General features: G+C 40.0%; 3 protein-coding genes and 1 non-coding gene across 4 annotated transcripts; 3 read left to right on the forward strand and 1 right to left on the reverse strand.

The window, feature by feature from the left end:
* The first annotated feature begins 9,379 nt into the window (after window positions 1-9,379).
* On the forward strand, window positions 9,380-12,128 carry LOC129721847 (ornithine decarboxylase 1-like). Its single transcript, XM_055674904.1, has one exon. It carries the CDS (start codon window positions 9,811-9,813, stop codon window positions 11,071-11,073), a length of 1,263 nt encoding a protein of 420 aa, XP_055530879.1. The 5' UTR covers window positions 9,380-9,810; the 3' UTR covers window positions 11,074-12,128.
* Window positions 12,129-12,319: 191 nt separating this feature from the next.
* On the forward strand, window positions 12,320-13,665 carry LOC129721848 (translation initiation factor IF-3). Its single transcript, XM_055674905.1, has 3 exons — window positions 12,320-12,397; window positions 12,468-12,801; window positions 12,857-13,665. The coding sequence occupies exons 2-3, from the start codon at window positions 12,494-12,496 to the stop codon at window positions 13,356-13,358; spliced, it is 810 nt and encodes a 269-aa protein (XP_055530880.1). The 5' UTR covers window positions 12,320-12,397; window positions 12,468-12,493; the 3' UTR covers window positions 13,359-13,665.
* A 7-nt stretch (window positions 13,666-13,672) lies between these two features.
* Window positions 13,673-13,745, forward strand: Trnav-aac (transfer RNA valine (anticodon AAC)). The gene has a single exon. It is a non-coding gene; the product is annotated as a tRNA-Val (tRNA).
* An 8,336-nt stretch (window positions 13,746-22,081) lies between these two features.
* Window positions 22,082-23,731, reverse strand: LOC129722881 (ornithine decarboxylase-like). Its single transcript, XM_055676693.1, has 2 exons — window positions 22,459-23,731; window positions 22,082-22,399 (listed from the first exon to the last, which is right to left on the reverse strand). The coding sequence occupies exons 1-2, from the start codon at window positions 23,691-23,693 to the stop codon at window positions 22,315-22,317; spliced, it is 1,320 nt and encodes a 439-aa protein (XP_055532668.1). The 5' UTR covers window positions 23,694-23,731; the 3' UTR covers window positions 22,082-22,314.
* Between the last annotated feature and the right edge of the window lie 1,869 nt (window positions 23,732-25,600).

A 25,600-nucleotide genomic window follows, 5' to 3' on the forward strand; every position in this document is an offset into this window, starting at 1 on the left:
ACCCTTTGAACCAAGCTTTTGTAGACACTTTGGGCGAAATCGAGTGCATCCATCGCCCAAGATCGTCTTTATCCCATTTTTCCTGCCAGTTTGCCAGGGCCAGTTGTCGAGGCAAGTGAAAATACTCGGTATAGATGATCGGTCTATCAAATATATCTCCTTCTATGGCACCCCTTTTCGCTAATAAATCAGCTTCTTCATTGCCTGGGATTGAGCAATGAGAGGGGACCCACACAAAGCGGATAATGAAAGACCGATCAACCAGCACTTCTAATACCCGTCTAATTTCCGGAAGGAAATAGGACGGGTGCTTGACCGGTTTAATCGATCGGAGAGCTTCGATTGAACTGAGGCTGTCCGAGAAGATGAAATAATTGCCTGGTGTCTTGAGCTCGATAATTCGCAGCGAATTGTGTATGGCAGCTAATTCAGCTACATATATGGAGCAAGGCTGTGCCAGTTTACGGGATATGTGATGATCTGTGTTAAAAACGCCATATCCGGATTGTCCATCCATCACAGATCCGTCCGTGAAAAAGGAGTTCTGTTCTGGGAGGTGGCCGAATTTTGCCGAAAATATTAATGGCACAACTGTTGGTTTAAGGTGTTCGGGAATTCCATGGATTTCTAGTTTCATCGTCAAATCAAATACAACAGAAGAATTGTTGAGCGATGTTGAAATCTCACGGGATGGAGCAACAACCGAAGGGTTTATCTCCATGGTCATGAACCGCTGGTATACTGACATACAGGGTTTCTGAACAACTTCCAAACACCTCTCATAGTTCTCGATTATCATTGGGTTTGCTATCTCCGATCTGATGAGGAAACGAAGAGCCAACTCGAATAGCCTCTCTTTGAGTGGTAGTACTCCCGCAATGACCTCTAGAGACATGGTATGTGTCGATTGCATGCAGCCTAGAGCGATACGCAAACAACGGTATTGTATCCTCTCTAGCTTCAGCATGTGTGAGGCTGCGACTCCTCTGAAGCATATGCTGCCGTATTCTATTACGGGCAGAATAGTGGTTTGGTAGAGTCGTATTAAATCCTCTGGATGCGCTCCCCATGATGTTCCTGTTACCATCCGAAGAAAATTAATTCTCGGTTGGCATCTTTGCTTCAGGTAATTGATATGTTTTTCCCATGTGCACTTAGAGTCATACCATACTCCTAGATACTTGAAGCTAGGTGACTGAGTGATGGGTATTCCGGACAGAACTAGCTCGAAGCGAGGTGGTGGTCGCTTTTTTGAAAAGACTACCATCTCCGTTTTTTCAAGCGAGAATTCGATTCCAAGACAACTGGCCCAACCGGTCAGATAATCTAGCGTATTTTGCAGGCTGTTTTTCATGTCTACAGCTAGAGTCGCCGTGACTGATACAACGCAGTCGTCAGCTAACTGGCGCATTGTACAGCCGTCCGTCAAGCATGTGTCGATGTCACTGATGTAGAAGTTGTACAACAGCGGACTCAGACAAGAGCCTTGGGGGAGACCCATGTAGCTTGTTCGTGTTATTGTTGAAGAACCGTGGTTGAAAAGTAAATGCTTTTCAGACAGCAGGTTGATCAAAAAGTTTGTTAATATAGGGGAGAATCCTCTCTGATGCAGTTTCTCGGAAAGAATTTCGATTGAAACTGAGTCAAATGCGCCTGTGATATCCAGGAAAACCGAGGTCATTTGTTGTTTGCTGCCAAGAGCCATTTCCGCTTCTGTGGCTAGCAATGCCAGGCAATCGTTAGGGCCCTTGCCCCTACGAAAGCCGAACTGGGTCTCTGATAGTTGGTTAGTTGTTTCTGCCCAGTTGTCAAGTCTACGCAGGATCATTTTTTCAAGCAATTTGCGTATGCATGAGAGCATCGCAATCGGCCTGTACGAGCGGTGATCTGCGGCAGGTTTGTCTGGCTTTTTGATTGCGATAATCTTAACCTGTCTCCAAGCTTCCGGAATCATATTGTTCCTGATTAGCTTATTAAACAGTTTAAGAAATCGTAGCTTGGCCGAGTCCGGCAGGTTTTTCATCAAATTAAATTTGATCCTGTCCGGTCCTGGAGCCTTATTCTTGCAAGACGCGAGGGCAATTGAAAACTCCAACATGGTAAATTCTGGTTCTTCAATAGCCGTTGTATCGCTGAATTTTTGCTGTGATGGGACAGCGTCTGGGCATACCTTTTTCGCGAAATCATAGATCCAACGTTCAGAGTATTCATTAGCCTCATTACTGTCGGACCTATTGCGCATTTTTCGAGCCGTATTCCAGAGATAGCTCATAGAAGCATCTCTGGGTAACGTGCTTATGAAATTTTGCCAGTATGATCTTTTTTTCAGTTTGTGCAGTTTAGCCTGTTCCAGTTCCAGCTCTCTAAACTGATCAAAAAGTTGAATGGAATGATCTTTCCTGGATGCTAGGTATGCTTTTTTCAGAGTTTTTTTCATCTCGGTGCATTCTTTGTCCCACCATTGTTTGTTAGGGCGAATTTTCAACTTGTTCTCAGGGGCGGGCCTCGTCTGAGATTGCAACGCGCTATCTAAAACTAATGTCGCAAGGAAGTTGTATTCGTCTGATGGAGAAAGCTCGTCGGTTGTTTCGAGCTCCTGGGATATCATGTTCGAGAATTTTTCCCAATCAATATTCCGGGTGAGATCATACTCTACTTCGACTGTGGTAACAGACTGGAGCCTGCTCATAATCGAAATACTTATTGGCAAATGATCACTACCATGGGGATCTTGAATAATCTCCCATTTACAATCCAAAGCTATTGAGGAGGAACACATAGATAAATCTAAAGTGCTCTCTCGTACTGGAGGCCTTGCTATTCTTGTAGCTAACCCAGGTATGTTCAATAGGGTCATATCGAACTCGTCTAGTAAGCTTTCAATAAGAATAGCCCGGTTATCATCTCCAGGTGCTCCCCACGCTATACCGTGAGAATTGAAATCTCCCAGGATAAGGCGTGGAGTCGGCAGCAGTTCCGTTATTTGTGTTAGCTGCAACCGGTTTATAATAGCTCTAGGTGGAATGTAGACTGATGCGACCGTAAGGCTCTCACTAGCAACTGTTATATGGCAAGCAACAATTTCTATGCCATCAATTGCTGGGAGAGGAATTCGGAAGAATGGGTAGCATTTTTTTATACCAAGGAGCACTCCGCCATAAGAGTTTCCTCGGTCTAAACGGATGATATTGAAGTCTTGAACGGCTAGTGTCGTATCAGTTGATAACCATGTTTCAGATAGCGCGAAAATATCGCATTTGCTATCGTGAAGCAGGAGTTTAAATTTATCTAATTTGGGGATCAGGCTTCTACAGTTCCATTGTATGATCCTTGTTGTCGATTCGTCACTTCGGCTGTCTGATTTAGACATCGAAGGATACGAACGCGAGGAGGGGCCATTTGGTGCTTAGTTGCTTACCCAACATGCAAATTGTTGGAAGCCAAGCCGAAATCATACTTTTAAGAGCATCGGATAAACCAAAAGTGGTGAATATCCATTCAACGATCATTTTGAATGAAATACGCCCATCAGTAGACGGTATTTCAGACTCCGTTGACAGTTTAGGGGTGGTAGCAGATTGTTTCCCTGGAGGTTTAGGAAACTCCTGATCGTAGTTAACTCTGAAACCAGGAGGAGTCGCTTTAGGATTTTGCTTTGGAGCGGAACCTTGTGGAGTATCAGTTAGCGTCTTCTTCTGCTCCTTTCTGGGGAGTTTAGGAGAAGATGCACTTGGCCGTTTTCGCACAGCTCCGGTTGACGGGAGTGGTTGATAATCCTCCTCAACATCATTCGAATCATCGTTCTCCAAACTGGAGTAACGATTTTCTTCCTGCTGTAGGGCAGTCTTTAGCATCTGTGCGAAAGACTGCTTACTACGTTGTTTTGTCGATTTTTTCAGTGCGTCAAACCGTAGCTTATATTTTTCGCACGTCTCGACTTTGTGTGGGCTACCGCCACATAGGAAGCATTTTGCTTCCTGTTCACTACAAGCATGGTTACTCTCCATGATTTCCCCACACTTGCAGCATTTGGTTTTATTGCTGCAGTAGGTTTTCGTGTGCCCTAGCTGCAGACAATTTGTACACGACATGACTTTTGGGATAAAAAGTCGTACCGGTAGTCTGAGCTTGTACAGCTCGAAGAAATCTGGGAGCACTTTCCCTTCGAAGGTGACTCGAAACGAATCGTTCGGAGAGTAGCTGCCCATGTTGTCCTTAGAGTACATTCTCCGGCACTCTAAGACTTTAATTTCTGGGAGGTTCGGGTTTTTGAAACGACCCGCTCCTTCCATAACTTCTTTCTCTGTGAGATCGGGTTCCGTTATGACGCCCTCGATCTCAGTTGCTCGAGCCGGAATATACACCCGGTACTCGATCGTAAAGTTTTGATCTTCAACAACTGCATTTGCATGTTGAAGATCAGAAAATGTGGCCTTCAGTTTATCGGCTTTAACTTTACAAACCTCTACCAAGCTGGTATATCTTTTTCGCAGAAGTTTACAAATCTGAACGACCTTTAGGGGTTTGTTTCTGGGCCGGAAGAAAACTACCCAACGAAGTCCAAGTTGGTCTTCCTTATATTTCTTCACCCGAACTGTTACATCATTAGTGGGTGGCACAGGCGAGACAGTTTTGCGCGCTCTTTTTCGTTTTTTTATAACGTCAAAGAAGCCATCTACATCGTTTTTCGGGATGTCAGAGAAATCCATTTCGGACTCTTCACCCCCTGAACCGGATGAGAGGTCCGGAGGGATAGACAATCCACCCGCCGCCATGGAGCGGCTGTGAACTATCTGTCGTTAAGAGTTATAAGATATATGCAGTTGAATACTTATATTCCTAAATGTAAAGAAAGCGACTATATATAAGAAAAAAAAAATGACTAAGCGAATCCAAAACCGAAATATGTATGTATATATATATATATATATATATATATATATATATATATATATATATATATATATATATATATATATATATATATATATATATATATATATATATATATATATATATATATATATATAGGAAAGGAACAGAGAAAAGAATGGTTGACACTTATCTTTTATATGTAGATGTGAACCAGCACCGGTTACGCTGTCGCTCCAACAGCAAAGCAGCGAAACCGCTTGCTTTTTCCCCTGTGGGGATCCACCACCAATCGAGTTGACCTTCACTGCTGCGAGACGGAATATCCACACTCGGACCGGCACGACACGTACCAGCACACGCGTAGCACCACTACAGCACTCCTCAGCTGCTAGGGGGAAAATTAACACAAACGCTGATCGTAGCGCACTCGTTAGCACCCACAGCGTATCACCACCACAACACTGCACTGCGACGCGAACGCTAAAATAAAGCGGGAATTTAATACGGTAAACTGCAGAGCAAACAGAAATCTCGACTTATCTGTTCGGCTGCCGAATAAGCAATGAACGACAGGCATGCTATGATGAAAAGAAAAATCATTGACAAATTCGCTGTATTACGATGCATGTATCTAAGTTCAAATGGAACACTACAAAACAGCATGCTTTGCATAGCGCACCGGCAAGTAGCATAACAGTAGTATAATCACTGAAGTCCATGGCGAATGCAACGGCAACGCTGCAAGTCGCACAATTTTGTTTCCATGGACTGTTACGTTTTTGCCGGTGATACTACTGTTGCTGAGGAAGAAGCCCTCCTGTCGTCCAACGGCTGTACATTTTCTAAGGCTGGGCATGAGAATGGTTTAAAAATACTGATAGGTGATGGGAAATAGGTTTTCACGCATTTTGAGTGACCTCTTGTATCAATTGAAAAAATATTTTTTTTTTGCTTCTGAAAATATTCCTAAATGGGCATAAAAAAGGTTTAAAAAAATGATGGGAAATAGGTTTCGCGCATCTTTGAGTAACCATTAACATTCTTGCATAAATTAAAAAAAAGTTTTTTTTTGCTTCGATATAACGTAACTCGATATAACGCAACGAAAATAAAAATAAAGTTGCCTTATATCGAGGTATGACTGTATAAGCCATTATAGCTCTATCTGCTCACTAAATACATTTTTTTCTTTTTCTTAAGATTTCAAAATTCCCCAAACGCGCTTGTACACGGATGAAAATTGCAGAAATTCCTTAGGGTGAATAATGAGAATATAAGAAATACATTTATTTGATGTCGAGGGGAGTTTTCTTCATCGCAACCCGCATAATTTAAAAAAAACTCCCGCTTTTCTGATTGAGGCAACAAATGGCGCATACTTTTTCCAAGACTTTTTTAATAATCGCTTCGACTAAAATATATTACTTATTGTTGTCTTCAAAATCCCAGCTGTTGTTTTCTTTCGATTAACATTTTAAGAAAACCACACAACTGATTGATACAACTTTTCATTTGTTGAATTAATTGCACTAATTTCTGTGGAATATTCCTTATTTATCTATTTTAGTAATAAAAAAATGTCCGAGCAAATCTGAAAATTTGCTCAGATTTTTTCGGACTAATCAGATTTAAGTGAAAAGGCATGGCATTATCATCGACACGCTCCCAGTTTATGGAGCCAATCACCTTTCCGGGATTCAAAGACCAAATCTCTCTGAGCTGTGAACAGTAGGAGTCAAGAAGCCTTGGTCTGCGTTTAATAAAGCACCTTAGCTGTACAGCAGATGTTTCAAGGTCTCACTTGTTTTTGTTAATAACAGTGATAATTATGTAGTGTAGCAGAATGGATGTTTCACAAATGCCAGGAAAATCTTGACGGAAAGTTCGTTTTATGATCCGTGTTAGATTTGAATTGGCATTCATGTTTCGCTACGGAGTGTCGATAAAGAGATAAGATAAAATAATTGATAAGTTTCATTCAATTATGGTCTACTTGGCCGTTTTCTGATGCAATAATCAGGGTCGTTTCATGACCAAAAAAAACACACCCCAAGATCAGAACAAGAATAAATAATAACAATAAATAACTCCCTGACTCCAGCCGCTTTGTGGGCTACCATCAAGAATCAACAGCCTCACGTTCGATTGGGGTTTTTCTTCGAAGCAAGTCAGAAGTTTCCCACCAACACACGTGCGTTCTAATTGCAGGAGGAAAATGTGGTTTTACGCGTGACTTCTGACTGTCGCGAAGATCAACGTTTCGATGCTACTGTAATCCACTTAATTGGCTCGGTGTGAACATTTAGCAAAGTAGTTAATATTTATTAGGGTGGTCGGTATTACCGACTTTTCGAAAAACCGGTATTTCGGTATTCATAAAAATAAAAACCGGTAAAACCGGTAAAAAACCGGTATTTTTATTTTTTCAGATTAATACAAACCAGGGGCGACTCGTGGTCTTTGAACCTACCTGTCCAACTACAAAATTCTGAAAATCATAGTTTGGGGAAGTAATAATAATCATGTTCGCGGAATTAACGCACGTCATTCTCTCTGTAATATTTAAAAATAAAACTGAAAAACAATTAAATATATACATAAATTTGGATTTGAAATTTCATTTTTTACCGAACGTCCCAGGTTGCATCTATGGACGTGTCGCTGTATAATTATGTTTTTGCATTTATGGGTCACTGCGACCATTGTTTTGATCTCTTGTGGTATACAATCCACATACACCACAGTTTAAATTTAACAGTGTTTAAAAAACTTCAATGGATGGATCCAATGATATGATTACGAAGAACATAAGTTCTAAACTCATATTAACAAAAAACATGCAGATTTTTGTTTTAATTTTCCTTCACATCGCATAACTAGTTTTAAATTATTGAATAACTTTAAAATTCTTAGAGAAACAATATTAGAAACTGTTGAGCAGAGTAAATGAATGAAGAAGAAAATTAAATGACGATCAGACAAGAATTTACATTTAATGAATCCGAAGGAATCGAAGACAGATACTTCTCTATTGTGTTCGATGCTCTTTGGGCAGTTCGTCCAAATTCAGTTGAACCAGTTGAACTTGAGTTTCTTAGCTAAAATTATTGCTAATAAAATCCGCTGCGGTTTGGGCGACGAAGCTTCGACCATGCTGAAGCTATTTAAATTTCACTTTTTCAAAATAAGGAGCAGTAATTTTTAAGGATGGAATTCTTTATTGATTGATTATTTCATCCTATAAACACTTTGTATCAGGAGAAATTTGTCCATAACTTGGTGTAACCTGTGGTATACGGAGGCGCTAAACAGGAAATAAATTTTTAATCCAAATTTATATTTATTTATTATTTTTTTAGTTTCACTTTTAAACAGCACAAAACGAATAATGACTCGCGTTTTTTTCGCGGACATGATTGTGATTATTGCCCCAAACTATGATTTTCAGAATTTGTAGTTGAGCTGGTACGTTCAAAACCCACGAGTTGTCTTTGTATGTATGAGTGTGTACAGAGTGATTAGCTGTTCTATTAGAAAATAAAAGTTCTGCTTGATTGATATGAAGTTTTTTGACATATTATCAATACACACAAACTCATCGTCTAATTCCAAGCAGAACAAACAAGAAGGAAACATAAAATTGATGATTTTTTTGCTGTGTGGACTCATCACTGCGACCAGAGTTCAGATCTATTGTGATATTGCCCAGGTGTTTTCTGTACTCCGCACTTCATGTTATTAGTAGTAACACTATTGAAGTAAGTGATACGCTTATCATGCATATCAGTGCTTGTGTGTAATTACCTTTTCGTTTCAAACTTAATGCTCTACTATACCGAACCACTGTCCATCCTTACAATATCGCCTAGTTACAATTCCCTGGAGAGAACTTTCATATGTTACTCACACCAGTTCTATTATAATAGGGACTTATTTTTGTTAGGAGGAGAGTCAACAGGGGTAACTTTAGAATTCAGATTGAAGGAAGGGTACGTAATGGAGAGCCTGAGAATAAACCCATGGTAAAAGTCCTCTGACAACCTACTGGCCTGATTATACTAAGATTCAAACCCACGACCACTCGCTCACCAAAGCGGACTCTGTAACCTTGCGGCTACGGAGCTCCCATTCCCCTTGATGAATAGGTAAGAACAAATTAATTTTCAATGTTGCTTCTGTCTAAATGTATTTATTATATACACCGTCATGTGATTTGTGAAGCCTACCTAAGTAGGTAGCATTCATTAGCTTTACAATGATTTAGGAATATTGTGTTAATTTTTTTTGAATTTTAAGAAAAAAATACCGAAAATACCGGTTCTATCGCCTCTTCAATACCGGTATGTCGGTATTGAAAAAAATATCGGTTTTACCGGTTTTACCGGTTTTTGTTGCACCGGTAAACCACCCTAATATTTATAGCAACAGAACCGATTATTACTAATCATGCGTCGTCCGGTACAAATCTGTAGTCTATTTCATAATTGCTTAATTAGCCTGCTCGTGTTATCTAATGATTATGCGTACACTCTCGATCGATCGCAGACTCTAGGGTACGACCTGTTGCCAATAATTGCATTCTATGGTCGCGGTCGACTCAGCCAGCGTCGTAGGCAAAACGAATCATCTCGCGAAAGGGAGAGTTTGCGGTAGCGTGGGAATACCTGGTCAGCATCGCTTTGCTACTCCGTTGTTACCGGTACGGGAGATGCTGATCATGGATAAGCTGTCAACAAGCGACTCGAATAATTTCCGAATGTTATGAAATCTGTTAACAAGGGATAATCGCGGTTCGTGAAGCGTGCTCTGTTCATTCATAAATAGATCGGTATTTTCCCTCACGGAAAAGTTCACGAGGTTTTTCTTATATAAAGAACACCGTCGGGGTTCAAGGGCTTAGTTGTTTTGATCGGTTCGTCAGTTGTAGACCTCGATATGCGTAAGATTCGGTATAATTTACTCGAGGACGGGACGTCGGTGCAGGACGTGATCGATTCCGTAGTTGCGCGTGGTCCGTTGGACGATCCTATACATATACTCGATCTAGATGACGTCGTCAGGAAACATCGCAATTGGCGCCAGCAGTTGCCACGTGTGGACCCATTCTATGCTGTAAAGTGCAATGATGATCCAGCTATACTGCGGACATTGGTAGCTTTGGGTGCAGGGTTCGATTGTGCATCCAAGGGGGAGATCGAGAGAATGCTGAAGCTAGGTGCTGATCCTAGCAGGATTATTTTTGCTCATACAGCAAAATCAATGGATTCGATTGCATATGCCAAACGCTGTGGTGTTGATTTGATGACGTTCGATGGGGAGGTCGAGTTGGAGAAGATCAAACAAATGCATGCTGATTCCTCGTTGGTTTTGCGAATCCGATATGACTCTCCAGATGCACAAATCTCTCTGGGGAAAAAGTTCGGTTGTGACCCGGAGCATGAAGCGCCTCAATTGCTAGGATACGCAAAATCGCTCGGTTTGTCTGTGGTTGGCATTAGCTTTCATATTGGTTCCGGAAACAATGACAGTGGTTGTTTCTATGGTGCGATTAAATGCGTGAGGAAATTGTTTGAATACGCTAGCGATATTGGCTACGATCTGCGTTTGCTGGATATTGGCGGAGGTTTTCCCGGCGAACATGATAAACCTATTGATGCGTATGCAAAAACAATAAACCTTGCACTTCAGCGCTTTTTCCCGATGAAGTCAAATGTTCGGGTGATTGCAGAGCCTGGCCGATATTACGTATCGTCTGCTGTGACCTTAATTGCTAATGTTCAGTCGAAGAGAATCATCCGAAATTCGCAGGGATCTATAACGGACTTTATGTACTACTTGAACGATGGACTGTTTGGTTCGTTCGATTGGTACTTTCCACGGCAAAATCCTCCCGTTATAATTCCTGGAAATAGACAACTTGTTAGGTCACAAACTGAACGCTTTCCTTCAACGCTTTGGGGACCAACATGTGATTCGACGGACATTATCTGTTCAGGTATGATGCTAGAAGAACTACAGATAGGAGACTTCCTGGTTTTCGATGACATGGGAGCTTACGGTATGACGTTAGCGACCAACTTCAATGGCTTCGCAAAGCCTCGAGTTTTTGTTTATATCAGCAGGACTGCCTGGGAACAGCTGAAGCTGGATAAGTGTGTTCGTACAGGCTTAAAACCGTTGAAACGATGTGTACAGTAGCATCACCGAATGTCTACCTGTGTTGGATAATGACTATTTGCGCCCGGTAACTGGAGCGAACGATTGTTATCGTGTGAAGCCTTTGTTAGCGCGTCAGTTAGTTACCTATAAATATGGAATTTTAGTCAAATCTAGATTTATCTAATATCAAAGCAACCATGTGATAATTGGCTCAAGTGCTTCATGTTACGTAAACAAAAGTTGCAAACTTTTAGTGTAATAACAACAATGTTACTAACCAGAATGTTTTCGAAAACTAAGATTAATCGAATGCATTGTATATTTGATATTTTATGAGCCTTTATTTGTTTCTCCAATGGTTTTCGATAATGATAATTAGTATATTTATAAGCCAATTGCAGCATCATTAATATTTTAACAAATGAGAAAAGATATGTGAATACAGTATTCAATCTCACTAGTGATAGAAAAGTTTTAACAGTATTATGTAACATCGTTTCACGTTGAAAATGTCAACGGATTCGTTCAACAAGTTCGAAATAAGTTAAGTGTGACAGTTGTTTAGGTTAATAGCTAGAATTATTCAATATTGAAGCTGTACTCTCAACCCGAATCAACCCAATGTTGTCATATGGCATCATTTGACATAATAAACAAAAGCAACAAAAGGTATAACCAGTAATTTGGTATTATTGGTATTGGTATATGGTATTTGGTAACAGTCCTACTACACACTTGTTTTATCTTGGCAAACTTCCAAACAGCTGACTGAATTCGGCGATTTTTTTTGCGGATGTCAGCAATATATTTCGGCGAACATTCGGCAAATATATCGATCTATCGTAAACCAGCAAGCATTACTTTTTCATTTGCCGATATTGTAGAGAATTTATAGAATATTTCGCTGAGTTTATCAGCTGTTGAGTTCTCAGCGATAACATCTAAGTGTGTACTGGGGTTTGTATACGAGTGCTATGTGCATGATCCTAATGATTTTAACGGGGAAACCGGCTTTCATGTTTATATATTAAGCGGATTTCGGTTGAACTAATCCTTAACAAACTGTTGAACAACAAAATTGTGTGTTGTATATAATGAAAATAAATACATTTTAATCGAAGTTTCACGCTATGGTACTTTTAAAGTCGTTTTTCGTCCTGCACTGTCGATAGGAATAAATCATTAGTTCATTAGTTTTCGGAAAGAAATGCTGGAATACCCTGTAGTTCCAGGCATTGCTTCCGTTACCGCTGCTAGCAGCGGCTGCGTGCTTCCTTGCAATCTAGTACAACTATTCCAAAGCACTGATAGAAATGTCAAATCTTACAGCACGGTTATTTTCTTCCTCCAGTGAAAGTGAATTGTAAATAAGTTTACGAATTCTTTTGCGTTTTAGAATATACAGATGAAAAGTTTTTTTTTTTTAATTTTAGCTTGAATTGAAAATTATCCTATCATAATGAACATTGTGGGGAGGTTGATTCGCACTGCTGTACAAATTAGGCCTGCATTTGCTAGCTCTATCGGTTCTCACTTGCCGGCAACGCATTCACAGTATTCCACTAAAGCACCTTCGGCTGGAGCCTCTGATGGGGTAGCGGGTAAGGCTAAAAAACCCAAAACATCGCCAAAAGTGACCCTAGTCAGTACCGATCAATCCGTGTCGATAGTGAGTTTGGAAGAGGCTGAAAAAATCTCCAAGCGAAGAGACCTCAAATTGGTGAAAATGGTGGATTTGGAACTGAAGACCCAAAGACCGGTTTACAAGTACCTATGTTTAGGTAAGATTTTGTTATAAAAATTCAACGTCTTCTTATTTCAGATTAATGACTAGTGCAGAATATTTGACAGAAGATTTGAAGCGTCGGGAAGAAAAGAAACGGAACAGAGAAGCAGCAGCTATCAAAGGAGACAAATTACTATCGATTAGCGCTCGCATTTCAGAGCACGACTTGAACTCGAAGATACAGCACGTTATAAAATGGTTGAAAAAAAGCTACGAGGTTCGAGTTGTTATATCGCCGGATGGAGAAAAATCCAAACAGGAGTCAATTGCTACTCGCATCGAACAAAGCACCAAGGAAGTCGGAAATGTCGCACAAAAACGTCTGAAAGATAATAATGTGAGATTTCAGATTTTACCAGCTAGCGTTACTAGCAGCGGCAGCAGTACTGGTGAGAGTGGTAAGGTTGAAAAATCACCTCCTACGAAGTCTTCCCAGAAAACGGAACTGCTAGATACAAAGCAAAATTCCTCGCAAACTGTGGGTCACGATAAATCGCATTCAGTAAGAGCATTTCACACCAAACGGATGCTGGCATGACAATTAAAGCCTGAGAACGATGAACTGCCACACGCAAGGCATTGCCGCGATAAGGTGAAGGTCTTGAAACCGGTAGCTTTCATTGGGACACTGCTGCTGCTAAAGTATGCTATCTGGACGTACATTTTGCGGGATTCGACACGTAAGAGATGACGATATTTGTCTCGAGTTTTTAAATAAATATGTTTTCTTGATTGATCGAAATGTAATATGAATTGTTGGAATGTTATGCTTATTGAAAATTAGATCATAGTTTTTAATACAATCGTGAAACTGTAGAATATTAGCAGCCAATACTAGTTCGCTATCTATGTGTTTCCGTGGTGTAGTGGTTATCACATCCGCCTAACACGCGGAAGGCCCCCGGTTCGATCCCGGGCGGAAACAGTAATCTTTTTTTCTTTAAATGATAGAGTACATGAATGTATGACAAAACTAACACTTTCGCCTGTAGCAGCATTATTTAAATTTTATGAAAAATTCAGAAGTTCAGAAGTGTTTAGGTTTCAAATACTTAAAATTTTAAAAACAATCCAAAGATACAAAATCGAGCAGTTTCAATCAGTTGGCTGCGTTCGTTGATGGTAACTGTAATTTAAAAGTCTGGTACAAAACGCTTAAGCTATGCAAAGCTTTGGCCTGCTTTACATCAAAGTTTTTAGTAAAATAGTATTGCAGTACCACCGAAAGGTCGTGTAAACGCAATGCTGAAAACTAGTTTCGTCTTTTATTATCTATCACTGACTCTTGGAATTCACAGTGCTAGGCAGAGATGCCACACGTTTTTGAAAAATGTCTGCAACTGCTCGAAAAACCGGAAAAATGTGCTCGAAATCTAAAAAAAATCTCGAAAAAAATTCGCTCGCGCAGGCAAAAGTCTGTGAAAATCTGCACACATTTTAAGAAAATCTGCGCAAATATAAGAAGACTCTGACAAAAATCTGCAGAAACCGTGGAAAAACTGCAAATATCTGCAAATCAATAAAAATCTGCACACGGACTCCAAAAATCTGCGTATTGCAGACAAATCTGCACATTTGGTATCCCTGGTGCTAGGCGTCGCTTGAGCTGAATGCTTTTTTATTGCAAGTTCAGTTGCAATCCAGCTGGTGAATGGATAATAAAAAAGAGTCATGACACGCAGGGCAGGGGAGGAGAACTTAAGGAAGATTAATTACAACTTTATCAAGGAAAAAGAAAGTTCGAGAAAGTAAATTAAAAGATTTTTTCTTTGTTTTGTTTCAAGATAGTTTGTCTTTCCGATAAGGTTACCGATCCGATTATTGGAGTTTTTTTAGTTGATAGCCATTTTTTTTGCTAAATGCAGCAAAGCTTCTCTGTGTTTCTTCAGAATTCAGAGTAGCAATCTAGATTAAACTTGTAGTTGTTTTGCAGTGGTCAAAGCAATGCATTAAAATTCCGACCATGTCCACATTTTTTTATTCTTTCCAACAACCCTTTATTCTTGCTTGCTTATTCAAATTAAATTGGCAACATGCTGTCGTAATTGCCCAGCATTTTATCTGAATGTTCAACCATGTATGTGCAGCGCGCGTGCATTATTTTGGGATGAAAATGTGCATTTTCAATGTTGCCACCGTCAGGGAATAAACATCTCAAAACTGTTAACATAAGCGCATCTGCTCATGTTATGCATATTATGAATCGAAGTAACCAGCTAAAATTTTCACTGACTTCGCAAGTACATTTGATGTTGTGCATTTATTTATATGCATGTATGGTTCTCGAGGCCAGTTTAATGCGAATTACCGCTTATAATTTTTTGCGGGGAAAAGCTCGGTGCTTTTGAATACAGTGTGTGTCCGATTTTAGCAGCCTCTTGTTGAGCTCTAGACTGACAAAATAGAGTTTGAGCAAGGAAATTGAAGTCAACAAATCTGGGTTGCCAACTTTCCCGAGATATGCCGAGAAAACTATCACCAGAATTAAAAAAAACCTGGAAAATTAACCATGAGTCAACAAAAGTTAGCAGTAGAGCGGGGGCCTAGTGTGGTTGGTAACGTCTCCGCCAACCACGCTCGACGCCTGGGTTCTCGAATCCCACCGCCGACATAGGTGTCGATGGTTGTGAGGTGGCGTGATCCACTCACAGCCAACCCAACTGGTCTAGATTCAATCCTAGCCGACACCGGAAGATTTTCTGAGGCGAAAAATCTCTGGGATCACGCCTTCCATCGCATGAGGAAGTAAAGCCGTTGGCGCCGGTCCGTTGATAAACGGGTCGTGAGTTAGGGTCCTGGGTGTGGAGTCGCCTCCCTGGGCGTCGGTGATTGGCCACAACAGTGGCGGAACTAGACCGACGGAAAATAAGCGAGAATAAAAAAAAAAAAACAAAAGTTAGCATTCTGTTCCAATATTCTACTGTTCTGTAGAATAAGTAATATTCTATTCTATTTGTTTTCCTATTTGAAATCACTGGTTTGGTATTTTTTTGAATCATAATTTCACAAAAATACTATTAAAATTTACGGAAAAAAGAATGGAACAGAATATTCGAAAATATCGATAATCATTTACGACCTTAATCCTTTCGTCGGTTTCGTGCAACACTGGCACAACTCAAAAATCATAGTTTCGAGAAAAACGCGTTTGAAAATTTGCGTCGAAAATTTATTTTTTAATTTTCAAGAAAATTTAAAATTTTAGGATTTCCAATTTTTAGCCAACACTTTTGGAACTATCATGCACATATTACAAGCACGTTGTACAAGTTCAAACCTTATTTTTACTAACGTCATAGGGAAATTTCGATTTGTGCAGCAAAACTTCTACAGATAACTTTGGAGTTTTTGTGAATTTCGAAACGGGGTTTTGTGTGAAACAATTTTTTTATTATTTGGCATCGTTTGCTATCATAAAACCAAAAATGCATTTTGAGTTTTTTGAGTTTTGAGTTGTGCCAGTGTTGCATGAAACCGACGCTTTAACTTTTGAGTAATTTCTCTGTGCTCAAGATAAAAAAATATCATGAACAACTTGGGACAGATCAAATAGGGAACTGCTCAAATCGGAACAAGACTGTACACATTGTGATGCACTTGTTTGGTGTAATTTTGTATCGTTGATGCGGTTAATTATGTTCAGAATGTAGTGTGAATCTAATTGTTCGTGAAACATTATGTTGTCGATAGCAGTATTTATTCTGTGTGATAAAATGTGGAGAGGGTTGGGATACTAAGCGATTTAACTTTCAGTAATTTCTTTAAAAAAACTGTCTTTTAAAATGGAAATTGTGGAACTTCTTTCAATGTCCATCATTAACCTTCAAGTAACTACCGTTCTTGAACAAGAAAACCACAAAGCATTCTTGATGGATTAATAGGTGGTACAGCTATCCACATAATAAATGTTGGAGATTTTTAGCCCGCTGCAACCCTGTTGGCTTATGCCTTACCGAGACAAAACTAATTAATTATGTAAATGGAGATAGTCTGTAAGATTAATGTGAAGGCGTAACCTACTCCCAGCTGTAAATAGGGGATTGCTATTACAATGTACAGTGTCTAGTGGTTAGCAGGAGGCTTTCATACTGTACATAAATCAACATTCCTTAGTTCGATGTAGAAAAACTGAGAATGTTGGTTGCACACATTCCATAATGTTTAAAAATTCTGTTTCTCAGTTGCCTGAATATAGTTGATGAAATTAGTCCAAACCGAAAACAATTTATTGTCGGTCTATAAAGGAGAGTACTACCAGAATAACTCAAACCAAAATTAAAGTGACGTACGTTTATTTGTTTCGTCGAGTTTTCAACTTGGTTAACCCATTTACAGTTTCGGTATTGAATCCTAATAAAATTATTATGGAAAGTTTTGGAAGCTGAAATTTATGAAAGTTGCAATGGAGCTAGTTTCCTACGGTACGAATAACCTGCCGATAATGGTAGCAAAGTCACAACATGCGCCCAAGCAGCGCACACTCCCACAACAGTGTGAGGCTTTCCCGGTCTGATTTGCAGCGGACTGTCGTTCTGGTTGTAGGTACACGCGGTAGTGTGACGTTTGTGGCGTTGACAAATTCGTGCAAATTAGTCACAAATAACTCGGAAATCTGCCGCCGAAGCTGTGTAGAATATTTTGGTAAAATTTTAACAGCTGGCATACGCATCACCTGATTTAACTTGTAGCCCTTGTAATAGGATGATAATTATTCGAAACCTTGTATCTTCAGCGATAGAGAAATACAGTACTTGCTGAACTTATATGTAATTTTATGCTTGGTGTGTTATCTTCTAAACTTTGATTTTTATATTAATGTTTCTCACTAATTTATAATAATGTTCAATAACATGATAGTGAATTCATTATTCAAGCTTCGTTACGGTGCTTATGATTTTTCATGTTATTTTCACCTCAATCCCGAGCTTTTCAACTGTCGAGCTCAGTCTACAAAGAGGTTTCCATTGCATGCACGCTCTGTAACAGGGCATCGAAACACACTTTTTTATCATTGGTACGTATCTTGTTGGAAATATCACTGAACAAATTGGTAACACCAAGTCCAAAAATGGCGCTGCAGGTACTTCTGAGGACTTATGAACAATTTCGCAGGGCGGTTCGTCGCTAACAACTCAAACGGCGTGCACAGTTATGGCCGTCCTTTTCACTTGTGCCACATCATAAAAATATTTTCATATTCGGAAAGGTCTTCCGGAGAGACTTTTGGGTTTTTTCGGATATTGATGGGAAACTAAGACAGATAATTGAGTTTGATAAATTTCCCATAGCAGGTAATTATATTAGTTTACTTGCAAAAAAAATCTACGCCCTTAAGAGCAGTCTTCTGGTAGTTAACCACAACATTCGCCATTGCCGGGGAAAACATGCGTGTAGGCTCTTTCTTCTTTCTATTTATCAATTTATCAATTCCTATTCAGTTTTCGCGTTAAAATCGTTGGAATAGATGTTACGCTTCAAGATAACCGTGAAATTCTGAATGAGACGCGGGCGGGGAGTGTTGGGCGGGTTCGCCGATATGGGTATCACATTGATATTCAGCCGCTCCATCTTCACCTCCAACGACCGCTTCGAATAGTGGGCCAACGCCAGATACGACCAGAATACCTCGTCAACTCCCTTATGGCACAGACAAACAGACGTAACACGAAATTTATTTTCGTGGATCAAAATAACGGTCAATTCAAATGAACAACACAACTTCCGGCAGGTAAAAGCCTTGGTGCTACATTCCGATTCGGAACTCAACTCTCTGTTTATCATACACAGACTTCGCGGCCAACTGTTAAGTGTACAGGACAATTGCGGGGCTAGCGCTACGATCCTACTGACACTAACAGGCTCTCCCAAGCCGAGCCTCGAACCTACGACGACTGGCTTGTTCCGGCAGGTACTCCGTACTATGAATTTCCCCGTCCACGGCTTTGACATCCCTCTTCTCGTTGATTGTTAGCCACAGTAGCACGCTCTTGGGAAGCATAGTGTGTGAAATGAACTTCACCTCGAAGGTCACTTCCTTCGTAGGGGAAGTAAAATATGAAGTGCCCTGCCAGTTGTTGCCATCCAGGGTAAGACAGGTCTCGTCGTCCATCACCACCGCCACGTCGCGATTCGCCGGGAAAATTGACTTGATCATCTCATTCAGCCGCTGCCGCTCCTTCATTGCCTGCTTCCTGACATGTATATCCATGTGCGCCAGGTACTTTTTCACTGTTTGACCGGTAGCACCGACCTCCCGGCCAAGCGCACGCAGCGATGTAGCCACTTCTTCGGTTTTTCTCCTAAGAGATTTTTGTTGTCTTGTCGACTCTCCGGAACCAGGCTTTCTTTCGATGCTCTGATTGTTGTCTAATGGTGCCAAGATGTTGTAGATCAGACCGGAACAGACGAATCCCGCGTCCACAAAGTGCCGGATAATGAACGTTTTCGAAGCGGCGCACACTTCTTAACGAATTATCACAAATCACAATTAGGGTTCGACTGAAAAAGCTGTCAATTTTTTTCTGCTAACTTATGGATTACTATGATTGATGCTGCTTAGGAAGTCTCGTCAGTGCGTGTGAAGGCAACCCCAAAAAATCAACATTTTTTGTCCATTTAATATTGTAAACGTTAATGCACTAGTTTACCCTACCTGTACCTGTATATTAGAGAAATGACAAGACACTCACCGTTAAGGCAACTGTCAACATCAAAACGGATAACGGCAATGCAAAATTATATAGCTCGCCCGTTTTGATGTTGACAGTTGCCTTAACGGTGAGTGTCTCAGCGTCTCTCTGGTGTATAGGCTGACTAGTTTACCCATGCGTTATTGCATCGGCAAATCTCAATTAATTGAATTTTGTATTGCTTCCTCACGTATCCTGTTCAGCGGATCCAGCCCCCTAAGATTTTTTCCCTAGCTTGGAAGGTGAACAATCTAATGAAAAAGCAAGATTGCACGGAAGCGGCCATTCATCAGCAAGACATATAAGGCGAAGCGGTTGAAATTTGCCGAGGAACACGCAGACAAATCAATGTAGTATTGGAAAACGAGTCTCCGGACGGACGAATCGAAGTTCGAAATCGTGGCGCAAATCCGGCGGAGAGCTGTAGGGGTGCCATATCCATGGCAACGATTAAGCTCGGAGGGGAAAGTGTTATGGTGTGGGTCTGTTTCGCGTGGGCTGGTAACCGTTTTTCGGTTTCTAAATTTTTATAATTCTATAATTTAAAACTTTTATATTTTTCAAATACTGATTTTGAATTGATTTTGAAACACATTCTTTTTTACTAAAATGGCCGCCAACGTCGTTCATTCCTATAAGTCATACAAACTGCAATAAAGTGTTTTAAATGGAGCCATTGAGAGTGACCTGTAAAATTACTTAAAATCATAGTCGAATACAGGTGAAACCGAAAGATTTTCGCTTTTGAAATGGTTCACCTTCAACTTTTTACCGAGACTTTTGTGCCGCTCGGCTAGAACTATAAAATGCATTTGCGCAATGTTTCTTGTTTCGACGTTAATTTAGGGACGGATGAGCGGGGGCCTAGTGTGGTTGGTACTGTCTCCGCCAACCACGCTCGACGCCTGGGTTCGAATCCCACCGCCGACATAGGTGTCGATGGTTGTGAGCTGGCGTGATCCACTCACAACCAACCCAACTGGTCTAGATTCAATCCTAGCCGACACCGGGAGATTTTCTGAGGCGAAAAATCTCTGGGATATCACGCCTTCCATCGCATGAGGTAGTAAAGCCGTTGGCGCCGGTCCGTTAATAAACGGGTCGTGAGTTAGGGTCCTGGGTGTGTGGAGTCGCCTCCCTGGGCGTCGGTGATTGGCCACAACAGTGCACAGTGGGGCGACTCCATACAAATGCTGGCCAAGCAAAAAAATGTCTTCAAATAATGGAAAACACATGTTTTATTTATAATTTAGGGACGCTGAGTCCGAATTTGATGTTATTTTTGCATGAAAATGTGTATTTTTGACGCCAGGGGAATTTTCATGTTTTTCATATATATCATATGAGGAAAATTTTTCGTCGGATTCAATTTTTTGGAGAACACAATGCATGATGCTTGAAAGACTTTCATATGCCATAAAAAAAACACAAATTTATTATTTAGTTATTAGGAAAATAAAAAAAAAACAATTAAAAAATATGCTTCGTAATGAAAATTACTTTGGCTTAGTTTTTTCAAGGTGACTATATTAAATTGCGATAACATTCTTCTTTTTATTCACTTCCACCTTCATCTTCATTTTTGTGTTCATTTTCAATACGGTTTTGATATCTTCAAGGAGAGTTTTCATAATGCAGTTTCTAACGTCAAAATAATAATTCACTATTTGTTCTGTAGAAATTATCAGGCGATTTATTATGTCATAGTTTGTGTTTAAACGATTGTTTCTACTTGTGACTGGTATGATACAAACTTAAGTTATGATTTTGGTACTCAGTGCTGGTGATACGAAACATAAACAATGATTAGTTTTTGATACTGCGTTAAACATCGGAATATCGATGGGTTAAACTTGTTAATATGAAAACAGTGTGATTAATCATACTGAAACATGTTTGAAAACGTTGTTGTTATCAGACTAATACGAGCCATTTATTATTCTGTTGACTGTTTGCAGTGTGCAATTCAAATTTACATTTTTAAAATCCGATATGTGCCGAACACTTGTTGTTTCGCTTCGAAAGAAGGGTACTCTGCGCAACTCTGCGCAGGATCGGACTAGATGCTTTTGAAAGCATTTTTTCTAAGCAATCGTTTAAAACTAGTGCCAATAGTGCCAAACCCTGCCGTCTAAACTTAAAACGCTGTTTTATGCAAAAAATACGAAATTTTTTGATTCCGACTAATTTTTTTGAGTATTACAATGAGATTATACATTATCCAATGATGAGGATTTATTTTCCACTATTTTACAGACAACTTTTCCTTAGACGTCATCAAGATACAAGTTACCCCTGAGGCTCCAGCAAATTTCGCAACATTGCATTTTTTTTCAAGAAAAACGACGAAAAACGCTGACTCACTACACTTTGAAAAATCATAGAAAATTCAAATTTTGTCGTATTGCTCTAAAAATTTGTATTCTGACACTTCAATAGTATACAACTATAGGAAAAATATAATTGAAATGAAATTCGCATTTTCATTTTTGGGTTGATGGCCAGCGATTCCCCACTGTGCAGTGGCGGAAATAGACCGACGGAAAAATAAGCGAGAATAAAAAAAAATAAATTCAGGGACGGATGGTATTTGATACTCTTTTTTTGTCTTTTAATTCGAACATGCATTATTGATAAAAGAAGTCTATTAGGGCTAACTAAACCAATAAATTGCCGAGAAGCTTGTAATAAAAAAAAAAAAAAAGATTATTGAGATTATTGTGTAAAGATTAATGCGTATCCGGGCAGTTTACGGTTCACTATCGCTATCTTGCAACACTAACGGCTACGAAGAAGGAGATGAAGTTAATTGTTTATCTGCAGATGCTTTTGCAAATATTCGACAGTCTTTAGCTTCCAATCGATAGTTTTCAAGGCTTTCAAAGCACACCTAAAATCACAAAACGATACTTCATTAAAAGTAATAGTAATATCGATCAATTTTGTTACCATGTATTGCGTCGAACATAAACCCTCATGCCAGGCTTCGGGAAACCGTTGAAATTAGTCGCAAATGTCATACCATAGGCTCCAATGTTCTCAAACAGCACATACTCTCCTACACTGTGCTCTGGAAAATCTACATTTTCACAAATGATGTCTGTGGCATCGCAAGTTGGCCCCCATACCGTTGATTTGAAGCGAGGTAGGCCTTGCTTCTGCGCGGTTATTATCGGCATAACACGTTGCAGATCGCAAATCGCTCGTAGACTAACCCAATCGAACAGTGTTCCATAAACTCCATCGTTCAGATAGTACATTATGTGGCAGATTCTAGTCTTATCGGTTGGATCCCTGATAATCTTCATGCCCTGAACCACCGTGAGCAACCGAACCGCGGATGCCACGTAGTATCTTCCCGGTTCAGCAATCACCTCGATTCCATCTAAATCGGGGAAAAACTCATCCAGTGCGTTGTTCACTGCCGTCGCAAATTCATCTATTGGCTTTTCGGCATCTCCAGGAAACCCTCCACCAAGGTCCAGAAGCGTTAAACAGAATCCAACTGTTTTGGCATAATCGAACAAGACCTTAGCTGCGCTGATGGCCCTAAAAAAACTTTCTGCATCTAAGCTTCCACAACCGACATGAAAACTAACACCAACCACCGAGAGGTTCAACTCCTTTGCTTTCCGGATCAGTTCCGGTCCATCCATCTCAGCATCGCAGCCGAACTTCTTCCCCAGTGGCACCAAAGCTTTGTCCGAGTCATGTCGAATCCGGAGAACCAACCGAGCATCCGGATAGACCTCCGCAATTTTTATGAGTTCCAGCTCGTTATCGAACGTCATCATACTAACCGCTTTGGCTCGTGCGTATCGAAGAGACTTCTTCGACTTGATCGGATGGGCGTAGATAATTCTTGACTGAGGATCAACTCCCATTTTCAGCACACGGTCGATTTCACCCTTGGAAGCACAATCGAATCCAGTTCCCAGCGCAGCTAACGTTTCTAGAATCGCTCGATCATCGTTACACTTGACCGCGTAGAACGGTTTGACACGTGGTAACTGGTGTAGCCAGTTCAGGTGTTTCCAAACAATATCGTCCAGATTGAGTACATGAAACGGATCTTCCGCAGCGGGTGCTTTAAGGATTTCCTCTATAACCTGACCTATTGACCCGGTTTCCTCGAGCAAAGTGAACATTCGCTCTTCCGTGTTTGAGTTTGCCGTCGAACACATGTTGTTAGTTGTTTAATGGTTCGCTTTAAACTGATCAAGGGATCAGCCCGAGCTAGCACAGTGAACTGATAATGTAGTTCGTTTATATTATTTCAAGATTGACAGACACCGCACAGTAGGGAATCGCTTGCGATAGAACCTATTTCCTACTTTTTACAGCTTTTCTCAAATTTTTGTTTTATATAATTTTGCTTATGAAGCATGAACATCCATCGCCCGAACTCGACATTCCATCCACCGCCATGAGCGTATCCAGGAAGTGCATCTACTGCAATAACGTGAAAGGCACGCATTTTTTTATTTTGAAATCATATTTTTGCTTGACTAGCAATTGTATGAAATCGCCCCACTGTGCGTCGTGGGCTTTGGTTATCAACAAACAACCTATTGAGAGCGGTAGTGCCGCTATATGCTCATCAATCGTATTTTTGACGAATTAGATTTTTCTCTGTTTTACATTGCGAAGGATTCAGAAACTAGTCAGTGGGAAAGTCATAGATGCACAGTGACAGTAAAATTCACTTCTTATCTTCAAGCCTGGCTGTGACTGTTTACGGAAATTTCACATCTTTTAACTGACATGAGAATGATGTTAGCTGCCTTAAACACAGAAACGGCTGCACAAATGTCAAAATTTAAACGTATTGTAATCTGATTCGTATTTAGAAATTTTTGGTAAGAAAAGAATTGACTGTAATAAAAAACAACAGAAATCCCCCAAATCATGAACCAGTGTTTATTACATTCAGTATTCAAGATCTCTCGTCGATACTATTTCGCTAGTTTTGAAATACGTGTGATTCGTAAAATTAACGTGTATTTTGGAGCACTTAGAAGATTCCAAAATTTGACATCTTTCCCCAATGAGATGGAGAGGTTCAACTTTTTCGCCCTGTGCTTCTTTTTATGTGCCTGCTTGGGTGTTGAGACTAAGAAAGCCATTGCGACCGTCTTGTTGATTATCTTTTGTGGCTGGCCTTGATTGTTGTAGATAGATTAGGAGATACCCGTACTCATTAATGGATCATGGTTGGTTGGTAGTTATGCTGTGCCCCAATTTGGTATCACACATCCAAAGAGACGTTTTTGGGATTGGAATTCCATACCTAATATGGAGTTAAAAGGATAACGTCGGAAGAAGTCGTCGTTACTTTTTTCAAACCCATACCCGACCCGAACCCCATTTTTTTGGTTTGAACCCAACCAACATTTTTAAATCCGAGCTCGAAGAGTTTTTTTGCACCAAATGGGAACCCGACCCGTACCCGACACTTAAAAAAAAAACAAACCCGAATCCGACATACCACAAAAGATCAAAATAATGGTCGCAGTGGTCCAAATCTTACAAAAAAAAAAACCCCGAATCCGACGGAGTAAGAAGGATTCACAAAAGCCCTCTTTTTGCAATTCAATGTGGCGTTTAAGGGGTTATATACCTTTTTGGTCGAGAAAAATGAGGGAAATTTGAATTTATTTTAAAGTGCATAGCACCATTTTCATTGCATCAAACTGGTATTTTCTGAAAGTACAGTTTATCAACAACAAAAAAATAGTTTGATTTTGAGATATACCAATTATTACTGGACTAATGGCCGTTTTCCCGAAACGCTATTTTTTTTGCAGAGGCTTGCGGTGATCATGATAGAGACTCAGCGGGTCAACCGAAATAAAAAAAACTCATATTATTTCATTGGTTTAGAAGTGTGCAGTGTCCTTGAACGATCGCTTTTATGAGTATTTTGTTTTCAGTGCAAACGGGAACGTTTTTCCCAAAAAATGCAGGTTTTGAACGCTAAAAATTGCATTAAAATTTTTTTTTTTGTGTAGAATGTAACTGTATGTTGCAAAAAGCGATCGTTTAAGGACCGGCGAATTTAATAACGAAAATTAAAAAAAAAAGATGAAGG

The sequence above is a fragment of the Wyeomyia smithii genome, chromosome 2 (assembly GCF_029784165.1).
Source record: "Wyeomyia smithii strain HCP4-BCI-WySm-NY-G18 chromosome 2, ASM2978416v1, whole genome shotgun sequence".
Lineage (NCBI taxonomy): Eukaryota > Metazoa > Arthropoda > Insecta > Diptera > Culicidae > Wyeomyia > Wyeomyia smithii.